Genomic DNA, 21,309 nt, shown 5'->3' on the forward strand with positions numbered 1-21,309 from the left:
AGGCATCTGTCTGCACTATAAAAGGTCTCTTTAAATCAGGTGCCCTTAGACCAGGGGCCTGATTTAGGGATTCTTTCAGGCCAGTAAAGGCCTTCTCACACTCAGGAGTCCATAACAACTCACAACTCTTTAGGTCCCCTATGAGTAGTGAGGGCAGTCAGAGGGACAGCTATATTTGTATAGGCTGCCACTTTACTCCTGTATTTCCCAGTGAGGCCTAGGAAAGTCCTCACTTGGGCTTGGGTAGTGGGGGTTGCCCAGTTCTGTACATGAAGTACTTGACTGACAAGAGGTTGCATCTTGTCCCCACATACACCAATTCTTGAGTCAGACCCAGTTCCTCTCAAGTCGGGGTTGAATCTGCCATGCCATCCAGACATGTATTTCTGAGATCCATTTTCCCCATTCAGAACCGGGGCTAAGCTCATTTGACAGGTGTCAGTTGCAGCCACCAACCTAGAAGACCCTACACTGAAGTAGGGCTCTGAAAAGGCCGAAACTGCTGTCTCCTCCTCAGCACAGACTGACAGGGATATCTTGCCATATCCTGAGGAGAGATCATAACAGCCTCTGTACTTTGCATTACAGAACTGACCCACTAAGGTGTTACCCTTTAGTGAAGAGTGTGCTTCTGTCTTGGGGACAGAACCCAGAGCTCTAGTGTCCATTCTTAATCCAAACCTGGCTTTACATGTATATCCCTCCAGTTCCTCAGAACTGAACTCTTGAAAGCTAGAATCCTCAGACACTCTTTTTTCCAATACAGGCTGGATCTCACACCAACTGTCAAAACTTTGTCTTGGTTCTGAACCACCACAACACCCAATCTTGGTGTGTTCACTTATTCCCAGTATACAGTCTGGTTCCCACCATCCTGTTATAAAGGGTGTCAGTGACAACAAGGGGGGAGATTGCCTCAGCAAACTCTCCATCTCACCTTGCTGATGTGGGGTCAGGTGAGGAGACACTAGGCCATCCTCACTGAAGTCATTTGAAAGGCTGCTTTTACACAGGGTAGGGAGACAAACAGATTTCTCTGGCTCCCACTCTATATCCATAAGCAGGCCTCCAATTTTATTTCTCAAGATAAAATCCACCATACTATTCACAGGAAACTATATGAATGGGCGTAATTTTAGGGGGGACGGGGGTGTTTGTCCCCTCCCAACTTTCAGGGCACACTATTTTGTCCCCATTCATTTGATGGGGCACCTTTTTTTCAAAGGTCATGTCCCCCCCAACATTTTCCGCAAAGTTTCTCCACTGACTATATGGCAACCTGTCCAGGTTCGCCAAAGCCTTGAGAATAGTTTACCTTGCCAAGCTGTGGACAGGACAAGGCCCAGACCACTGACAGGTAGTCAGCGATTTGTAGAACAGATTTGACAGGAGAAGGTCCCACCTACGTCTCTGGGGCTCACAGAGAGATCCAATCAAACTCCTGAGAGATCTGACGGATCTCTCTCTCAGACCATCCTGTGGATGACAGCTCAGTGACACTTGACAGGTCACTTCACCATCCCTCCACTGGGTCTGATCACTACTGATGACAGCAGAGGAGCTACGTCTGTAGCTGTCATTCAGCATGGTGTCAATGACTGACTTGGCAGTCATCCCCTGTGGGTTGGCATAAGGGCATATGGGACTATGATCAGTAATCCCTGATTGCAAACTATAGCCTGAGGTCTCCAGAGTAAAAGGGCTGATAAAATTAGGCCTTGTTTCTGGTAATAATGAGTTTACTCCTAAAAGTGAACCCTGGAATAATTGAATTCTTGTCTCACTTCTGTCAACCTGGTGATAGACAGTGAGACCCCTACATTGGTTTTCCTCTGGGACCCCCATCATGGGCCAGCAGGAATATGTGTTAGACCACACAGGTGATATCCTGACACTAGGATGCATCACAAGGGAATGTAACACACCAATTGTAGGAGGAAGGACCTCACAACCTGAGTAACCTCCAACCTCTCAAGGTTTGCTCTGGTGGGCTCTGTGGGCTTACTTTGCAGTAACCCACCTTCCTGGTGAATTATTTGCTTCACTGGAGGAGAACCCTCTAATTGGAAGCAGGCCTTTCTCCATAGGCCTAACCATGATGGTTTCCTTTTCTGTTGGCCCATACTTCTTGTTCTCCTAGGACTCTCCTCTAACTGTATACTAGGCAGCTGAGGAGGCCCATAGGATTCAAGGTTTTCTGGGGGTCCATCTTCCAAACTAGGAGTGGGGACACTTCCAGCTACCTCAACATCAGTTGTAGGTAAGGCAGGGGGAATTTTCTCCTTTCCTCTGCCTGTTCTTCTGACTCCACTGGCCATGGGTTTCCCCTTAGGCCTAGGCTTTCTCTTATTCTTGGCTAAAACAGCCTGATTCTGAGACATAGTGCTTGAAGGGTCTTCTGAGGGCCTATCAGGACCTAAGTCTTGAAGGCTCAACTCACCCAGCACTCTTCTAGGAACCACTCTACTGACATTGACAGATGCCCTGACCATTTCTCTATTCACAGCTTGAATGACAGGTGCTACTGGAACATTAAGAGAGGGTATACCAGCCAACTGAGTATCCCACACAGGAACTCTGGCAAGAACTGGTGGGTTTACCATGAAGGAAGCCTCTTCAGTAGGACTGGGTCCCGTCTTCCCTAACAGTAGAGGTACTTACACCTAGTACATGAACACTATCCTCAACAGAATTATCACTATGCAATAGGACAGGAATACTTGCTTGGGAGGGTTAGTCCCACTACCCTGACCTGATTCTGATGACTTCCCCTTATTAAACTTTTTGTGGGCCTTCTTGGACATAGTTTTATCAGGATCCCCACCCTCTTTCTGCTTCTTTCCCTCCTCCTGCTTACCTGAAGCAGGCTTGTCCTTATGGGACACTCTATGTGAAACCCATAAATCAGCAGCAATGGCTAGCCTCTTTGGATTTAACTCCTTTGAGTCAGCCAAATGCTGCCTAAGCTCTGGGGAACAAGAGGCAAAAATATGTTCAAGCATGACCAAATGAATCATGCCCTCAAAGGTGGTTACCTGATAGCCTTCTCCCCAGCCACTCAAGTTTTTCAGAGAATCTGCAACAAAACTTACATATGTCATACATTCTTTCTTTCTATATTCTCTAAACCTCCTCAAGTATTGGGCAGGAGTCTTCCCCAACCTGAGGATAAGATATTTCTTATGTTTTACAAAGTCTAACCTATCAGCCTTTGACATTTCCATAATGGCACACAAGCCAGAATGGGGCAGTCTGCTGATCAGCCATGCAATTCTGTCAGCATCACGCACTCCTTGTACCTTACAAGCATATTCAAAAGTTACAAGCCAGTCAATTATATCATTATTTTCCTCATACATACTCAGGAGATCTTTAGGAAACTTAGGATGTGAAGAGGACCCAGAGCCACTTCCAGATCCTCTGGAAGAACCTTGTGAAGCCTGAATCTAGGCAAGCTCCAGCTGGTGATCCCTATCTTTCTGCTTCTCAACCCTCTCCAGTTCCAATTTGGCCATGGCAAACTCAAGTTCTTTTTCCTTGAACCCGAGGGTGTCTGTCTTCAAATTGAACAATGCCTCAGCATTAGAGTAGGCCTGAACCAGAAGTTCAGAGGATACACTTTCTCCCTCCTCATCTACAACACCAGGCACTGGAGTGACAGAAATGACATTACTGGTGCTGGGTCTACCCCCAGCTCCACTATCAGAACAATTAAATAAGATAGGCACAACTTTGTTTCTTTCTAAATCCAGAATTTTTACAATTAACTCAGCTTTTAAGTCAGAGACTGTCAAGCCACTATCAACCCATTACATTCTCAACTGCTCCACTTTTAAGGTGCTCAAAGTGGTGAAAGTGATTGTTTCCATGATACTTAGTTTAGTAGGTGACTTATATCCACAAGGCAATCAAATATTATAGTGTCTTGTATAAGTATTATCTGGTCACACCACCAGTGATCTACACTGTGGCACCCATTCATCACCCAGACTCAGAGGAACAGGAGCAGTGCCTTTCTCTCTGCAGAAGCAGTGGTGGCCCCACCAACGGAGCCATCATGATGCAGGCTATCAGCTTGCTCACGCCACAGCAGGTATGCCATAGGGCTTAACCTCCGCTTTTCTTTCATCCTCCTGACATCTCCTCCTAAATCAGGGGATCGTGCCTATATAGCACGCATTGCTGCCCGATCTTCGCTGAACCCGTCTGCTACCTCGACGGTGCCAGACATCTTTGTTTTTTACCGTGCCACCTTTACACGGCACGCAGCATCCACCGTTCCAAGATGGCCGCACCTATCTCAGTGTGAGCTGCCCGAGCTCCTGAGACTCGCAACTACGAACAAGCAGCCGTGTGATTGGCTGTCCGCACCTTACTTCACCAGCCTATCATCAACCGTGAGGCGCGAGCCGTCCCACGTTCAAAGGACTGCGTTCCAAGGACTACACCTGTCCTGTGCCTGTCCGAAGGCGCCTACGCCGCTAGCCAGGACCCCTGGTCGACTACCTCCAGACTCTGCAAAACCTTTCAAGGTAACCGACCCCTGAGTTACACACTTTGCTATCCCATATGCACTAGTGGCACAAATTGTCCTCACAAAGCCACCTTCCCATTTGCATGCAAACGCACAAATCGCAACCCACTGTAGCCTCGCCTAACGATTGATAAGATACGCGCAAATATACCCTCCGAATTATCCTACTTTGCGCCCCAAAATGTTATGCTGCAACGTCCCACACTGCGACGTTATTGATTGACATTATCCCCGTGATCTGCACTTCCATTTCACTGAACTGTATTATCTCCGTGATCCGAACGGCCACGTGATCGAATATGCATTTTGCCATGCCTGAATTGACCTGCAAGTAATTGAACTGCCTTCTCCTCTGTTTGAGCGGCCACATTATTGATTTGCACTGTGCCCTAACCTGAATTGAGTTGCACGTGATTGTATTGCATTTCCCCCTGTTCTGAGCGGCAACATTACTGATCTGCATTTTGCCCTGCTCTGAACGGCCATGTTATTGAATTGCCATATCACTGAATTGCACTATCACCTGCTCTGAACTGCCATCTCACTGTACTGCAGTACCCCCGTGATCGGATCTGCAATGCCACTGCGCATTGAATCTAGCCATTACTGCACCTCTGAACTCCACTGACTTGCAGCTGGACATTTAAACTGTCACCCTACCCTTTTAAACCTGCCTATACCCTATCTCCTAGATAGCATCTACACTGCTATTCCCGCTTTGCTCACACAATGCCAGCGCTGATTTGCAGAAAATGCTAACTGTATTACTCACCTTCTGTGCGATGGCCAAGCTCGCATCCACTGATATTCCCACTCAGGATACCGATTCAGGAGCCCCCCCTTTCAGTTAGTCACCAGTCCTCTTAATGATTCCTACATAGCCAGCCATTATTGTGACCCTTCCTGCCCAAGGTATCATCACAGGTCAGGACCAACAACCCCTGCCTCCCGGCCTTGCCCTACCACCGAAAGAAACAACAAACTTCGCGCTAGACTCTCTAAACTAAATGAGCCGCCCCAAAGACTCCTCTCTGATTCCAAATACGAAACCATAGGCTACCATACTAGAAAACCCATCGCCCCAAACCACCCGTCTGCCCCACATACCACCAAAAGTCCCGCCATCCCCAGAACTAAGTCCAAACTAATCTCTCATACAAACTTCTCGGTAAAAACGGAAGAACACTCCTATAAAGGAGCTCTCCTTAATACAAGATCACTGGTCGCACATGCCCTTGATATAGCAGACCTAATCATTAAAGACAAATTAGACTTTATTGCTCCAACTGCAACTGGGCTACACAATGCAGCAGGCCCGTCTCTAATGCTGGCCATCCCAGATGGTAACACCATATCCAGGCAGGACCGGGTGGGCAACCGTGGCGGCGGCATCGCCATCATATCCAAAGAAAGTTTAGCTCTCAGACTAGCCCCGACTCAAACCTTGCAATCATGCGAATCCCTCACTGCCAAACTCCCTATAAATAACACCCAATCCCTCACCATCCACCTTGTCTATAGACCACCTGGTACGCTCGGGACTTTTGAGGAAGATTTGCATAGCCCACTTACTAACAACGCAAAAACCACCTCACAACTACTGCTACTAGGTGACTTCAACCTAGGGTTTAACGATCCAGCAGACATACATGCCTCCACCATAGCCAATACTATCTCATCACTCGGACTCTCACAAAAAAGTCAACCTACCCACTCACCTGAAGGGAAGAACCCTAGACTGGGTTGCTGATGCTAACTGCTCAGCGGTCATCTCCTCTACCACACCACTACCTTGGACCGACCACTCCCTGGTCTCATTTAACCTACTGACCTCCAGACCACCTACCACAACTGTGTCACTAGCACCACCCTGCCTAACAAGAAACAGGAAAAATATAATAGTAGATAGAATCATCCCAGCCATCCATCCAACGCTAAACGCACTGCCAGACAATCTAGATCCCAACACACTAGCTCACGAATACAACAAAATTATGTTAAATACCATGGACAAAATTGCCCCACTTAAACTTCGCACCAGCAAGCCCAAAACCCATCTAAATAAATGGTCACACCTGAACTCAAAGCCCTCCGCCTAAAAAAGAGGAAATGTGAATCTGCTTGGAAACTATGCCCTTCCAGTGAAATGAAAGCCACTCTAGATACGATTTCTCGTCAATACAAAGCTGAAATCTGCCTAGCTAAACAGAACTCCTACAACAACCGCATTGCCAATTCCAACTCAAGCATGAAGGAGCTCTTCTCCATATTGAAGGAACTTGAGTCACCCATTGCCACACCCGACACCTGCACCAAGGACCAGACCTGGTGCGCAGACATCCAACAGGCTTTAGCAAATAAAATAAACACCCTACAAAATAAAATTCAACTAAAAAAAGACTCCTTAAACCTCACCAACCCTCCTACACCTCCGCCTAATGTTTTACTAAGCACACACACTAATTCATTTTCCTTCTCTAAAACTACCACCCTGGAGGTCGAGAAAATCATACTCTCTCTCAAACCCTCAAACTGCAAAGGCGACATCTGCCCTGCACACATAATCAAGGACGCAGCCAGAGACCTATCGCCCTTCATTTCCAAACTTATAAACCCATCTTTCTCCTCAGGTAGCATCCCCTCCAACTTAAAACAATCCTGGGTTCTCCCCCTCCTTAAAAAGCAGACGCTTGATCCTCTCATCCCCACTAACTACCGCCCCATCACCACGGTACCCTTTCTACTGAAAATCTTGGACAAAGCGGCCTATGTCCAGATCCAAAAATATCTAGAACTACACAAATTACTAGGCTCCAGACAATCAGGTTTCCGCCCACTACACTGCACGGAAACAGCCCTCATTGACTTGAAGACCCAAATTGATGATCTGAGGGAGAAGGGAAAGACAGCACTCTTCCTCCTACTTGACCTCTCCGTGGAATTCGACCTTGTCGACCACAAGGTCCTCTGCAGACACCTGGACTCAGCTGCTCATTTCTCCCCAGAAGCTATCAGATGGATTGAATCCTTTCTGAGCGAGAGAACAATGAGAGTCTTCTCCCCATCAGCAGCAGCAGACCCCTCTCCTATTACTTGCGGAGTCCCGCAGGGCTCATGCGTCTCCCCCACATTATACAACATCTTCACCAAACCTCTGTTCGACGATCTGGATCATCTGGGTGTCACCTACACCAACTACGCAGATGACACTCAGATTCTCCTCCCACTTTCAGGGGATCACAGCAAGGACAGAGAGTTGGTGAACAGAGTGTATCTCATCATTCAGGCATGGATGGCATCTCATGGCCTATGCCTGAATGATGACAAGACAGAGCTCATCATCCTGGGTACCCCCGCTAATATCAACAAATTAGGCCTTGAATATGCCGAAATCAACATAGACGGCAACATTATCAAAGTATCCAGGGAGGTAAAAACTCTCGGCTTTTACCTGGATGCCACTATGTCATTCACCAAGCAGGTCAGCACTGCGTACACCTGCAAATTAATAAGAGCAGGCAGACCATTCCTGTCCAATGATAGCTGTATGATCCTGGCAAGAGCACTCATACTCTCCAGGCTCGATTATTGTAATGCCCTATATAGCGGTGCTAACAAAGCCATTACCCATAGGCTACAAATCCTACAAAATAATGCCTTGAGAGCTGCCCTCAGCATTAATAAAAGAGAACACATCTCCACTACCAGACGCCAACACAATTGGCTCTCCACCGACAATAAAATCAAACTCAAGTTGGCCTCCCTAACCCATAAAGCCCTCAACAATGCCGCCCCCAGTTATCTGATGGACAAAGCAAAGAGAAAGTCATCCATCAGACAAACAAGAAGTATCAATTCCAACTGTCTGATAATTCCCAGATTTAAACTCTCCACCATTGGAGGTAACAGCTTCCCTGTGAAAGCTGCTACATCTTGGAATTTATTGCCACACAACCTGAGAGCCGATCAACCCTATTTGCACTTTAGAAGGAATCTCATCAGTCATTTGAACTCCAACAACCCCCTTATTTAATTATACATTTTACACCTCTGTATAGATACGGATACTTTCTGTTTGAGGCCTTTGCTCTCGCCATAAACAGCCCCTGTACATATCTGTATATTTCACTCCTTTGTATAGATATTGATATTACTATGTGTGAAGATTTGTATATTCTTTTCCCTGTAATCCTTAATTGCAAATGTATGTAACTTTATCTCAACTGTATATTTCTGTAACATTGTAAGCCTCGCATATTCTTTCTGCCTGCGCCTTGCTGCCCCTGGGTATGGTGCGCCATAGAAATAAATAAACAAATAAACAAACAAACAAACCCAATGCTGATCCTGTTCACAAAACACCCAGATGTTATGTGTAGAGGGTCTTCCCACCGCTGTACACCAATTTGTTAAGACTGATTTCCTATACTCTGGCATGGTGGACAGATATATAGTAGGCCAACCTATATTGTGACAGGGGCAACTCTGGGAAGCTGTAGCCAAACCAGTTTAAGGTAGCAGTGACATGCGGTCTAGGCTAAGATCTTCAGAGGGGTGAGATTGTAAAGGGTCCACAATGAGGACACACAATGGGAGTCACAAATTACCCTTAGACAGGATGTATAAAAATACAGTTATTTAATTATGGCCAAATACACTATAAGAAAAATTAACACAAGCACGTAGACTTATCAACCAATACCATCAAACTAAAATACATATATACAATCACAGGTTCAAGTGCATAATACAACTCAAGATACTCCAGCAAGGAAATTAATAGATGAGTATTAAACACAAAAAGGTCAGCTCCTACATCAAAATACAAACTACAGAATAAGGTTGTCTAAGGATGGGGTTGTGACGGATTCAATAGCTACCGAGATCGGACTCAAACAGGGTTGCAATCTGGCCGCAGTCCTCTTTAATTTCTACTTAGCGGACTTAGACTCTGGTTGGAGTGAGGCAGTTATATACCCGGTCAAATTGGGTAGATTAGCATTAAATTGGATTGGCTTTGCGGACGATTTGCTATTTTTAGATCGTACCCCTTTTGGCCTTCAGGCCAAACTAAACTTGTTTCATAGCTACCCTGCCAGGCACAACCTTCAAGTAAATCCAGATAAATCCTTCATTATCTCCTTCGCAGATGGTAAGAGAAAAACATCCAAATTTACTTGGTGTCTCGATGGAGCTTGTATCCCCCAGACTTATTGTGACGCTCACCTGACTCCCACAGAGGCGCTGGCCTGGTTCGCGCTGCTGTGACCTCTTCTAAGGTGATGTGCAGGGTTCGGAAGACGGACTGGACCGGGCCCCCAAATCTGGCTTGTCTGGTTCGCAGAAGTATCCTTCTGTAGGCGAAAATAGGGGATTAACTGTCTGCGGGGTAATGCAATCGGCCTCCCACTTTCCCCTCTCACCCTCCTCGAAACCTTTCTGTGATTCCCCGTAGCGTCTCACCTTAGGGTCTGGAAGGACGAGCTCTCCAGCCTGCTTCTGATGCAGGGGCGCGTTGGTATCCAGTTACTTCACTGGATTTTTGGATTGGTGAGAACCAAACTTGCTTGGCTTCCAGGTAAGTTTTTTGATAAGAGGTTCCCCTTGTGTCCATGCATTAATGTACTAATGCTAGTGTCTTTTTACCCATAGGGGCCGGGGTACGGAATGCCGGGGAACAGGCACCGACCCGAGATGAGAGGTGAAATCCTTGTAGAAATCAGGTAAGTCTTTAATGAGCTTTTTTGGTAATGTCTTTTCATTCGCTCATTAACGCTGATGTCTCTTTTTCCCCTTAGGGGCCGGGGTCCGGAAATGCCAGGATGCGGCGCGGACCCGAAATGAAGAGGGAATGAATCAACAGGTAAGTCTTAACATGGAGATTTAGCTTTCCTTATTCCCTTCTCTCTCTCACCTTTTGTTCTTGTCTTTTTCTCCCTAGGCGCTGGGGCGTGACGGCGAACCCGGATGATCGCTGCTGAACATGGAGGCGCCCTGTAAAGGTGAGTGAAATGCGGCGCTGAAGCGATCGACGCGATGAGCTTTTAAATAAAAGTCTTCCTTTTCAGGATTGTCTGCGAGATGTCTCTGGGATGCGGATTTAGCAGGTAAGGACTTTTCCTTCTTCTGTTCTCTTCTTCTCTTCCTTTGCAGGTGATCCAGGATGCTGGCAGGCGTTTCAGAAGTCAGGATAGAGGAGCAGACACGGTGAGCGTCCAGCTGCTAGATGCAGAACAACGCGAAGCACGTGTGGCTGTTCGGGTGGGGTTTAAATAGCCTTGGAAGAAGTTCCAGGTATGTATCCTTCCTCCAATCAGGTATGCATCCTTCCCTGACCACGCCCGGATGGTAAAGTAGTCCCACAGGTAAAGTAGTTCCTTTCAGGCCTCAAGGAGGCCGGGATCCTGCAGCGTGGTCTGCATCAGGTAAGTGCACCCAAGCACTCCCATAATGAGCCTGGCGCCTATGGCGCCAGGACTGCTGTCTTTTATGAGCCTGGCGCCATAAGCGCTAGGACACTGTCCAAAGGGCCCCTATATGGGGTTGCTGGGTCCTTCCTTGGGGACTGGATGTCCGCTTTCGGGGATGCAGGGCTTGAACCGGCTCCCCGGGAGCAGGCTTCATGACACTTATTCGATCTGTTATCTTGGCTACAGGCTTTCTAGCAGCTATTCTGTTGCTATATGGAAGGAGGTGCTTAGTGATAAATTGAAGTCGCTGACCTCCCAGATGAAGATCATTTTACATAAATATGGTAAATTTTCATTGCTGCCCAGTATTTAATTTTATCTCCTAAAAGTGAAACCAATTGTATTATATGCCCTTGACATCTGCACCATGGAGATAGAGGGATTTTTGGATTTCATATAGGGAAAGCTGTGGTAGCATGTACTTGGCTTAGCGCCTTCGATTCCCAAATATTCTCATCTGTCATGAACCTGGTTTATTGCCCTTGTCTGCCAAATGGCACTGGCGTATGCTCAACAATTACACAAAAATGCTTGCTCCACCCAAACGGTCATTATATGAAGATCTTGCTGTTATGTTAACGGAGGGGCGTCTCCCTTCCATCTTGAAATTCAAAAATAAAATGGATGCAATACTAGATGTAACGCTGATCTCTAAATAAGACCTAGTAGCTGGTCTTCCATCTTGTAAAAGAAAATTTCAGCGTTATCAATAGTGTATATTGTCAGAGAAAATAGGCAATAGCAAAGCCTATTATGAATATGCCAAATTTGTGAGAAAATGGGGTGAGCGGGCACGATACCTAGAGATCTTTCTGTACAATAAAGCAAGAAAAGCTTACTTTCGATTCAAACTTAATACATTTATGACAAATGAAAGAGTGCAATATTGGAATCATAGTGTGCTGAATTCCCCAACTGGAAGATGTTGCTTTTGTAGTGATACCAATGAACTTGAAACCCTGGAGCACCTGGTTATATAATGTGAGTTTTTTGAATCACAGAGGGTTGTGATTTTTGGATCGTATCTGTCCCCTTCATCTTGGTTGTGTAGAGAAAACGTATGGGCAAGATGTATGTGGAGGAACAGTCATAAGCTATTGCTCAGACTAACAAATTTTGTATATATCATTGAGGAGAATCTTCTACAAAAGAGAATTATGCAAAGTGTTGAGACCTGATTGTGTAGGTGGAAGATGATGGCGGGTATGCGTCAAACCTCAAATGTAACAATGTCTAGGATGAGACATGACCATGAAATGTTCTTATTCCTGAGGATATATTTTATTCATACCCTGATGAATTAACCTAATGTGTTTGATTATGTTTTGTGGGGTAGTTTTGATGGGATTTCGGGAGTCGTCTTTTTATTTGAAATATGAATTGTGAAATGTAATAAGAAGTGTTTTAATGTTTTTATGAAGTTTTTTGCAAAGCTTTTCGAAACAAAATACAATTTAAAAAAAAAGGACAAATTCAAGATGATCACACTTTCTCAAATCATCCAGGCCCTCCAGTTACAGAATTGGTTGGTGTCATTGGACCTTCAAAATGCATATTTCATGTGGCAATCCATCTCAAGCACAGAAAATACCTAAGGTTTGCTTTTGGTGGCTCGCACTATCAGTTTCGAGTCCTGCCATTCGGGATGACCTCCGCCTGAGGGCCTTCACCAAACTGATGGCGGTGGTGGCAGCGCATCTCAGGAGAGGGGGGATTCATGTGTACCCCTACCTGTACGATTGGCTGATCAGGGCACATTCTTCCGAACAAGCCCTGGATCATCTCAAAGTCACCTGCCACTGCCTTCACAGATTGGGCTTCTACCTCAGTTTCAAGAAGTCACAGATGACACCTTCTCAGCAGCTCCAGTACATCATAGCTGTATGAGATACATCCTTGGGAAAGAGCTCGCCACCCAAGGCAAGGGCTCAAGACATTCTTCAGATGGTTACCAAATTCCAAACTGCCCAGAATCCTCCGGCCTTTGATTTCTTGAGGTTGCTTGGCCTCATGGTATCCTGCATTTTTCTGGTGCCACAAGCCTGCCTGAGAATGAGATCCCTTCCATGGGCTCTAAGAACTCAATGGTCACAGTTCTCAGGAAAGATGACGTACCTACTTCAGGTTCCAAGCAGGGTCGCACAGGATCTTCTGTGGTGGGTCTGCGAGGACAATATTCTGAAGGGAGAATATTTTTGGCAGCCATGGCCGGAGATTACAGTAGTGACAGACGCCTCACTCATGGAGTGGGGAGCCCACACCAACGATCTGTCAATCAGTGGTCTTTGGTCTCCATCGGAGTCCAAACTACACATCATCCTTTTGGAGCTGAGGGCAATCAGATTAGCGCTGAAGGCCTTCCTGCCCTCGGTCAGGGGAAAGAATGTCCTGATAATGACTGACAACACAGTAGCCATGCATTACCTCAACAAGAGTGGAGGTGTAGGGTCACTCCACTGTGCAGAGAGGCAATGCAGCTCTGGTAGTGGGCAATTCAAGAAGGAATATCCTTATCAGCTATCCACCTAGCCAGGGAGGAAAACACGGCGGCGGACATTCTGAGCAGACAGGGCACAGTTTCCCACGAGTGGGAAGTAGCTCAGGAAGTCCTTCAAGAGATCTTCCCCCTTTGGGGAATCCCTCAAGTAGACCTGTTTGCAACCAGAGCCAACCAGAAGTGCAAAGGTTATTGCTCAAGGGAATTTCCTCCGAGAGGAGCTCTAGGAGACGCGTTCGTGGTGGATTGGGAATTCCCACTACTTTACGCGTTTCCACCTATCCCCATCATTCCTCAAGTAATCAGGAGGTTGAGACGGTTTGGAAGCCGCATGATCCTAATTGCCCCGGATTGAGCCAGGAGAACATGGTACCTGGACCTTCTAGATATGTCCATCTGTCCTCTGATTTGTCTTCCGCAGAGAGAGGATCTTCTCTCAAAAAGAGAGGGACAGGTTCTCCATCCAGAGGTCAACACTCTCAGCCTTCACACTTGGTTTCTGAAAGATTGAGATACAAGAATTGGGACCTCCCGGATGACATCATGGAGGTATTGCTTTCGGCAAGAAGGCCAGCAACAAAATCTCTATACCGTTGCCATTGGAACAGGTTTTGCGACTGGTGCAGAGACAAGAATTTTGATCCTTTTCTATGTTCAACTCCAGAGGTGTTATCTTTCCTCTTATCATTGGCACAAAGGTCTCAATGTTGGGACCATTAAAGGTTACCTGGCAGCGCTCTCCATTTTCAAGCGCTCTTCGGAGGAATGCCCCTACTTTAAAATTCCCTTGGTGATTCAATTTCTGAAAGGTCTCACAAACGTATTCCCACCTTATTCTTTTCAGGTCCCAGTTTGGGATCTTAATCTGGTTCTAAAGTTTTTAATGTGTGCCCCATTTGAACCCTTGTACACATGTCCATTGAGGTTGTTGACCTTTAAAACCATATTGTTGAATGCATTGACATCTGCTTGTAGAGTGAGCGTGTTGCAGGCACTTTCCTCTAGGCGATCCTATATTGTATTCCACAAGGACAGGGTTGTGTTAAGAGTAAAACCCTCCTTCCTACTTAAGGTTGTACCTGATTTCCATCTAAATCAGAAGATAGTTCTGCCAGCGTTCAACCACCCACTGCATCCCGGTAAAGAGGAAGAAAGGCTCCATAGGTTGGACCTTAGAAGAGCTTTAAGCTTATATATTTCTAGGTTCTCCAAACTCAGAGTGGATGACCAATTCTTTATTGGCTACACCGGAAGGAAATTGGGTTCAGCTGTTTCAAAACCGACATTATCAAGGTGGATTATTCTTGGCATCTCAGAATGTTACAAATTGGCAGACAACACCCTCCAGAAGGCTTGAGAGCTCATTCTACCAGAGGTGTAGCCTCTTCTGCAGCCCTTCAAAGGGGCGTACCTATTAAATCTATCTGTGATGCAGCAACTTGGTCATCCCTGGATACATTCACAAAGCATTACTGTTTAGATGCTTTCCACTCTCAGGATGTTGCCTTTGGTAAGGCGGTACTTTATTCGGCCTTATAAAATGCCGACAATTTCAAATTCTACTCAAAATTCTGCATAATGCTTTGGGAATCTATCAAAGATGAGGAAAACATTGGAGGACACAATCCATTCGAAGAACAAGTTACTTACCAACTGGTAACGTTCTTTCGACTGGATGTTCCTCCAACGTATTCCTCATCGCCCTCCCAGCCTACCCCTGCTGTAGAATTTCCTATGCATTGCAGCTTCCGTTTTCGCATGGCTAACTACTGCTTGCCTAAGCTGACAGCACAACACGAACAGGTGGGTAATACAGTACTGAGGCCAACAGGTGCCGTGCGTGCTACTTATACATCCCATGATGTCACCTTTGACGCAGGCCTTCGAGGGACATCGACTCTATGCCATCGACGCACAGCACCCTCTGCCGAAATTCTTTTTCTCCAAGAGCAGCCGAAGCTGAACGAGATATCAAAGATGAGGAATACGTTGGAGGAACATCCAGTCGAAAGAACTTTACCATTTGGTAAGTAAATTTTTCTTCTTTTCATTATATAAAGCATAGTCATTTTCAGTCTATGATAGCACAATTCCACCATGCAATTTCAGTGTTTCCTTATGTGATATGAACATTTTATCCTATGGTAGGAGAAATGTACTATAAGATATATATGCTTAATTAAATTATATATACTTTTTTTGTATATTACTTGTGGTTTTCTGTAACTGAAATATGTGCCCCTAATGGCTCCTTATAAGACAATATAAAACACATGTTTGACTAAGTGCAGTACATCTCTTGCAATATCATTTTTCTCAATTATGATTGTTTTCAGATGGATTCTTATGAGCAACTTTTTCAAGAAGTATCTAATCTTGAAAACACTAAAGTGTTCAACAGTTGGTTTCAGGTAGACGTTCGTCCTTTCAAGCAAGCTTTGCTAAATGTCATCAAACGTTGGAGCCTCATGTTCAAAGACCATCTGATTAACCATGTAACTAACAGGTAAGACTATGGTAGCCCTTCTAATATTTGGTGCTATTATTTGTGATTTTTGTAATGCTTCATATATTTTTTCCAATCAAACCACAGTTATCACAGACAGATCGCTGTTTGTAAAATACTAAAAGTAGATCAGCCTTCAGTAAATATTAACCTTTATTTAACTCCTCTGTCACGTACCCCTTCCTCCATTCTCTTGGGACCTCCCGTCCATGGAGAGATTGGAACAGAACCATTTCCCAGAAATAAATCCTGACACACCTTTTCAACTTGCAGTTGTACAGCGTACGTCCATGCCCACGCACCCATGCCCCTCCAGTTACCCACCTCCCCCCACCCACAGCCTTGCCCATCTGTCCTTTTCTCTGCGGCAGATGGTCAGGCACCTCCGGCGCATGGTGTGGCTTTCGAGCCCCTTTCTTTTTCTAATTTTTTCTTGATTCATTATTTTGTTGTTTCTTTTCCTTTTTTCCCACAGTGCCAAATGTCACAGATATCTCGTACTTCCCTCTTTTCCCAGGTCAAACTGGATTTGGTGCCTTTTGTCAATTGTGACCTGCATGTTACCACTGGTGGTGGCCGAAAATGGCTAATAGCTTTCTGCGGGTAAATTTCACCCAAACCGCCAATTTCGCATTCACAGAAGAATTGACAGTTTGTGGGCTCTTTCTTCCCAAAATTTGTTTTTTTTATTCTTTTTTTTATTAAAAAATTTTGTACGGGCAAGGGGTATTTCGTTTTCACTTAAGATTGTCTTTTTTGGCTGTTTCCACTGCAAAAGAATCTTGCCATAAGTGCAGTGGAAAAGGTGGAAAATTGCCCTGCTGGCAGAATGGAATTGTGGTGAATTTCGCCAATTCCGTTTCGTCAGACGGAGTTTCGCCCACCCCCATTTATCATGATACACCTCCACTCTCTCTTTCTGGAGAGCCTAGGGCTGGAGCAAAAGAAAAGAGGTGCTGGCTGGAAGGTTTTGAATTAATCTGAACCTCTGGTATTGCAACTGCAACCCTCCAGACCATTGTTCTTCACCTGCCAATCCATTACAAAAGGGGAAAAGCCCCATACAAATCATGCTTGGGCACACCCCAAAAGCGGCAGTCCAGCCTGAAGTGCTTGGTAACATCCTATCGGGACAAGACCACAAGCATCCCCAAACATGTTTCAGCCTTGTTGGGCCTCATCAGTGAGGAGTAGATTGGGTCTGTAGGCCCAGCAGGCCCAGGACCCGAGTTTGGGCATACCCACCCCACTCGGGGTGACTACAGCAAAAAAAAAGAGGTGATGGCAGGAAGGTTTTGAATTCATTGGAACCTCTGGCATTGTTCAGAGCAACCCTCCAGACCATCGTTCTTCGCCTCCCAAGCCATTAAAAAAAGGGAAAGACCATATGCATATCAGACCTGGTACCACCCCAAAAGGGGCAGTCCAGCCCGAACTGCTTGGCTTCATCACTTCTGCACAAGGCCACATGCATCCCCAAACATGTTTCAGCCTTGTTGAGCCTCATCAGTGAGGAGTAGCTTGGGTCTCTAGGCCCAGCAGGCACGTGACCCACGTCTGGGCATACCCGTCCCACTCGGGGTGACTACAGCCAAACAAAAGAGGTGAGGGCTGGAAGGTTTTGAATTAATCTGAACCTCTGCCATTGCTCTGAGCAACCCTCCAGACCATCGTTCTTTGCCTGGCAAGTCATTACAAAAGGGGAAAGACCATATGCAAATCAGGCCAGGTCCCACCCCAAAAGGGGCAGTTCACGCCAAACTACTTGGTCACATCCCTTCTGCACAAGTATCCCCAAACATGTTTCAACCTTGTTGGGCCTCATCAGTGAGGAGTAGCTTGGGTCTCTAGGCCCAGCAGGCACGGGACCCACGTCTGGGCATACCCGTCCCACTCGGGGTGACTACAGCCAAACGAAAGAGGTGAGGGCAGGAAGATTTTGAATTAATCTGAACCTCTGCCATTGCTCTGAGCAACCCTCCAGACCATTGTTCTTCGCCTGCCAAGCCATTACAAAAGGGGAAAGACCATATGCAAATCAAGCTTGGTCCCACCCCAAAAAGGGACAGTCCAGCCAAAACTGCTTGGCAAACATCCCCAAACATGTTCCAGCCTTGTTGGGCCTCATCAGTGAGGAGTAGCTTGGGTTTGTAGGATGTGACCAAGCAGTTCGGGCTGGACTGCCCCTGCCCCTGCCCCTTTTGGGGTGGGGCCAAGCCTGATTTGCATAAGGTCTTTCCTCTTTTGCTTGTCCTGCAACGCTCTGAAGTGCAGGTCCATCACTGTGCTTCAGATGTGCTTCAGATGTGGGAGGAGATCTTTGATTGGCCTCATCTGCCGCATCTTCATGATTACATAGGAGCAAAGAAAGAGATGGCAGGTAAGTGACCTTACTTCCTTCAGGGCATCTGAGCCTATGGGCTACTTCTCAGGCATCACGTAGTCTAGGAGGGACCCTACTTATCTTCGGATTGGTGAGCAACCCTGAGGTTCCCCGCACAAGAGCAACAGCCAGACGAGAGACCCAGGTTCACCTCAGTGGGGCTAATTCCCGGCCAGATCCCCAAAGATGGGCTGAAGTCAGAAAGAAGTCTGGGGTTCCCCTCTTAAAGGATGAATCCAGGCAAGGGTCTGAAGATTCTTGCTAAGGAACTGAGTTGGTCCACAAAGTGTACAAGGTTCTCCATAAACTGGAAGGATCCTACACTTTGGGTCCACAGACCTTGCCAACCACCTCAGTGCTGCCAGTGACCTGTTTGCTGAATTCAATATCCAGGGTGAGGATGCAGAAATGTCATACATAATGTCTGTCAGGCAGGTGCAGCTGCCATTTCCTCACCTTTATAGATGATGTAGGACACATCAGGACCATCAGTTGTTCATCTCACGCAGGGGTTCAGTGCTGACTCACATGACCCTGCTTTTGTCATTGAATTTACCTGCGGCCTCCTCGCAGTTGGTGTACTCACACCACTTGCTGTCTGGGGAATGAGGTCCTTTTTGAAACCATTGTCAACAGCCTTTTGGGATCTGACTCCTTTCTGGCCACAGCAGCCCCATTCACACAACCACTATGTTGACACATTCCGGGCCATCACAGAGCGCCAGTCTATGAAGGAGTACTTTATTGACATCATTAGCGAAATACCCCTCACCCCTAGTCTCCTCCTACAATACTAGTTGCTGCCTTTCAGACCTCTCAAACATATACCATCCTCCCAAAGCCTGTGGTGGTTGGTGCCTCTGCCCTCTCTGGGGACATCCTTTGTGGGTTTGGGGCAGCTCTTCCTCCGTTGCCACCACCACCAGTGCCTGAGCAAAATCTGGTCCCTGCTGCTCCACCTCCACCTCATTTTACCCCACCCATTATGCCAGAAGCACCTAATCAGTGGGATGTGGAAGACACTTGTGGCGATGTTCATGACAAGGATATGGAGGAGGGTTTGCCTTCCATGGCCAGAACATTCCACGAGGGAATTGTTGGCCTGCTGGAATTCTGGTTATCGTCATTTCAGAGGTCTAACAGTCAGAACCAGAGGTGCTGTCCACAGTGCTTGCTTCTCACAGTTACAAGCACATCGTAATCCCAATCCATGAAAACGTCATGGTAGAGGTCAACATGCCCTGACAAAAACCACACTCTGCCTAGGTGATAAACAGAAGGGGCAACATTTAATGCAATACTTTACAAACTGAGATGAGCCTGTTTTAGCATCCACTGCCAGTGTCTTTGGTGGTGCTGGCTGCCACTCTCTTGTGTGAGGCTTTGGCAAGTGTTTCATCCTTGTCCGTATAAGGTAAGGAGGAAAGGCTTTTGGATGATTTCGTCAAAAAAACGGTCAGAACTCTGCCTTCCATTTATGCTAGACCTAAGCCGACGACCTGCATATTTGCATATTATTTGCATATTATGGAAGGAACTGCCAGAATTTGAGCAGTTTCTCCCACAGTGTGAGAGAGGTTACTTCAGCACAGGACTTTTCATGGTGTGCCAGGCAGCAGAGGACTTTATGGAAATATCCATAGATCCTATTGACGGTGAGGCAAGGGGCATGCTTATCAGGATCTATGTCAAGGGACAAGCTTACAGGAGGGTAACAACATTGATCACAGATGTTTGGGATAGAATTTTGGATTTGCAATTAGATCGATTCGGAAGATGGAGGGCACCAACCAGACAGTGAAGTCTCTATCCGCTCTGGCCAAGCTGAACAAAAGTCCTTTGGGGCCTCAAGTGGTTCTAGGAATGCCATCTAGGGCAGCCAGACAGGTCCCCTCCTCCCTCCTAATATAGTTTCAACATTCCACTTCCTGTATATTCTTCCATGGCTCTTTTGCCTCATCTTCATCGGAGCCCAGGGAAAAGCATTGACAGGTTGGTTCACTGCCACGCCTTGTTTTTTTTTTAACTCAAATGTATTTCATCTTTTTCTGATATTTTACAAACTTAACAAAATGATAAGGTCTATGTTTCAAAAAGGCTACATGGTCTGCCAGTAGGTTCCAGACAAGTTAAACTCACAAAATGAAGTGGGAGCCAAATGGCACTCCAGAAATTTAAAAGGGAGGGAAAGACAAAGTTAGACAGAAATTGAGTAACACCAACAGGTAAGTAAGCAGTGCAATCTAGAAAGAGGAATTACAATGATGGAAACAAATCAAAAAGGCTTAAGGCCAAAGTCAATAGGACAAAAGTCTTTTGCTCAAGATCAGGGTAGTTTGCGGTTAAGTCTTTGCCAAGAGTTCCGGACGAAGTTGGTGGGCAGAAAATTTAGGTTAAAGAGTAGAGAAGGACAAGCCCTCGGATTGGAGAAAGATTCCACACACTTTCACCGCGGCTGAACGAAACGAACAACCGGATTTGAACAGTACCTTTCAATGGAGAAGAAGCTGTAGCTGAGGCAGACATTCCTGGTAGTTCTTGCAGGCTCGCGGTTCCTGAAGCGACTGTCGGACTGACACGAAGTAAGAAGACTGGAGGGCTCTGCACTACCCAGGGAAGAAACCAGCAGCAGAGCAAAGCAACAAATAAAAGGTGCGCTCCTTAAAACCCAAGCAGGGTCCGACCTTCCTGGCTATCCGGCCCACTGTAGCTCTCTACAGCCAATTCGACCCGAGGAGGCAGTCCTGGCTTGCAGTTTGGGCGAACTGGTTGGTCCCACCAGCTCAGGGGAAGAAGATTCCTGGAGGATCTTCTCTGTCGTTGGAGTTCGAGGATTCAGATCAGCAGCCGGGCTTCACCGGGTGGTTCAGTCGGGGTAGGGGTCCTCTTCCGTCTGCTCCTCTTCGGTTGTTTCGTTCC

General features: G+C 46.3%; 1 protein-coding gene across 1 annotated transcript in view; it reads left to right on the forward strand.

Moving 5' to 3' along the window:
* The window catches only part of DNAH17 (dynein axonemal heavy chain 17), an 8,024,690-nt gene that overhangs the window by 2,666,639 nt on the left and 5,336,742 nt on the right, over positions 1–21,309 (forward strand). Inside the window, exon 20 of the mRNA XM_069655242.1 lies at positions 15,838–16,007. Within this exon, the coding sequence (XP_069511343.1) occupies positions 15,838–16,007 (170 nt within the window). The remainder of the gene's footprint in view (positions 1–15,837; positions 16,008–21,309) is intronic.

Source organism: Ambystoma mexicanum, chromosome 3q (assembly GCF_040938575.1).
Source record: "Ambystoma mexicanum isolate Mex_15411 chromosome 3q, UKY_AmexF1_1, whole genome shotgun sequence".
NCBI lineage: Eukaryota > Metazoa > Chordata > Amphibia > Caudata > Ambystomatidae > Ambystoma > Ambystoma mexicanum.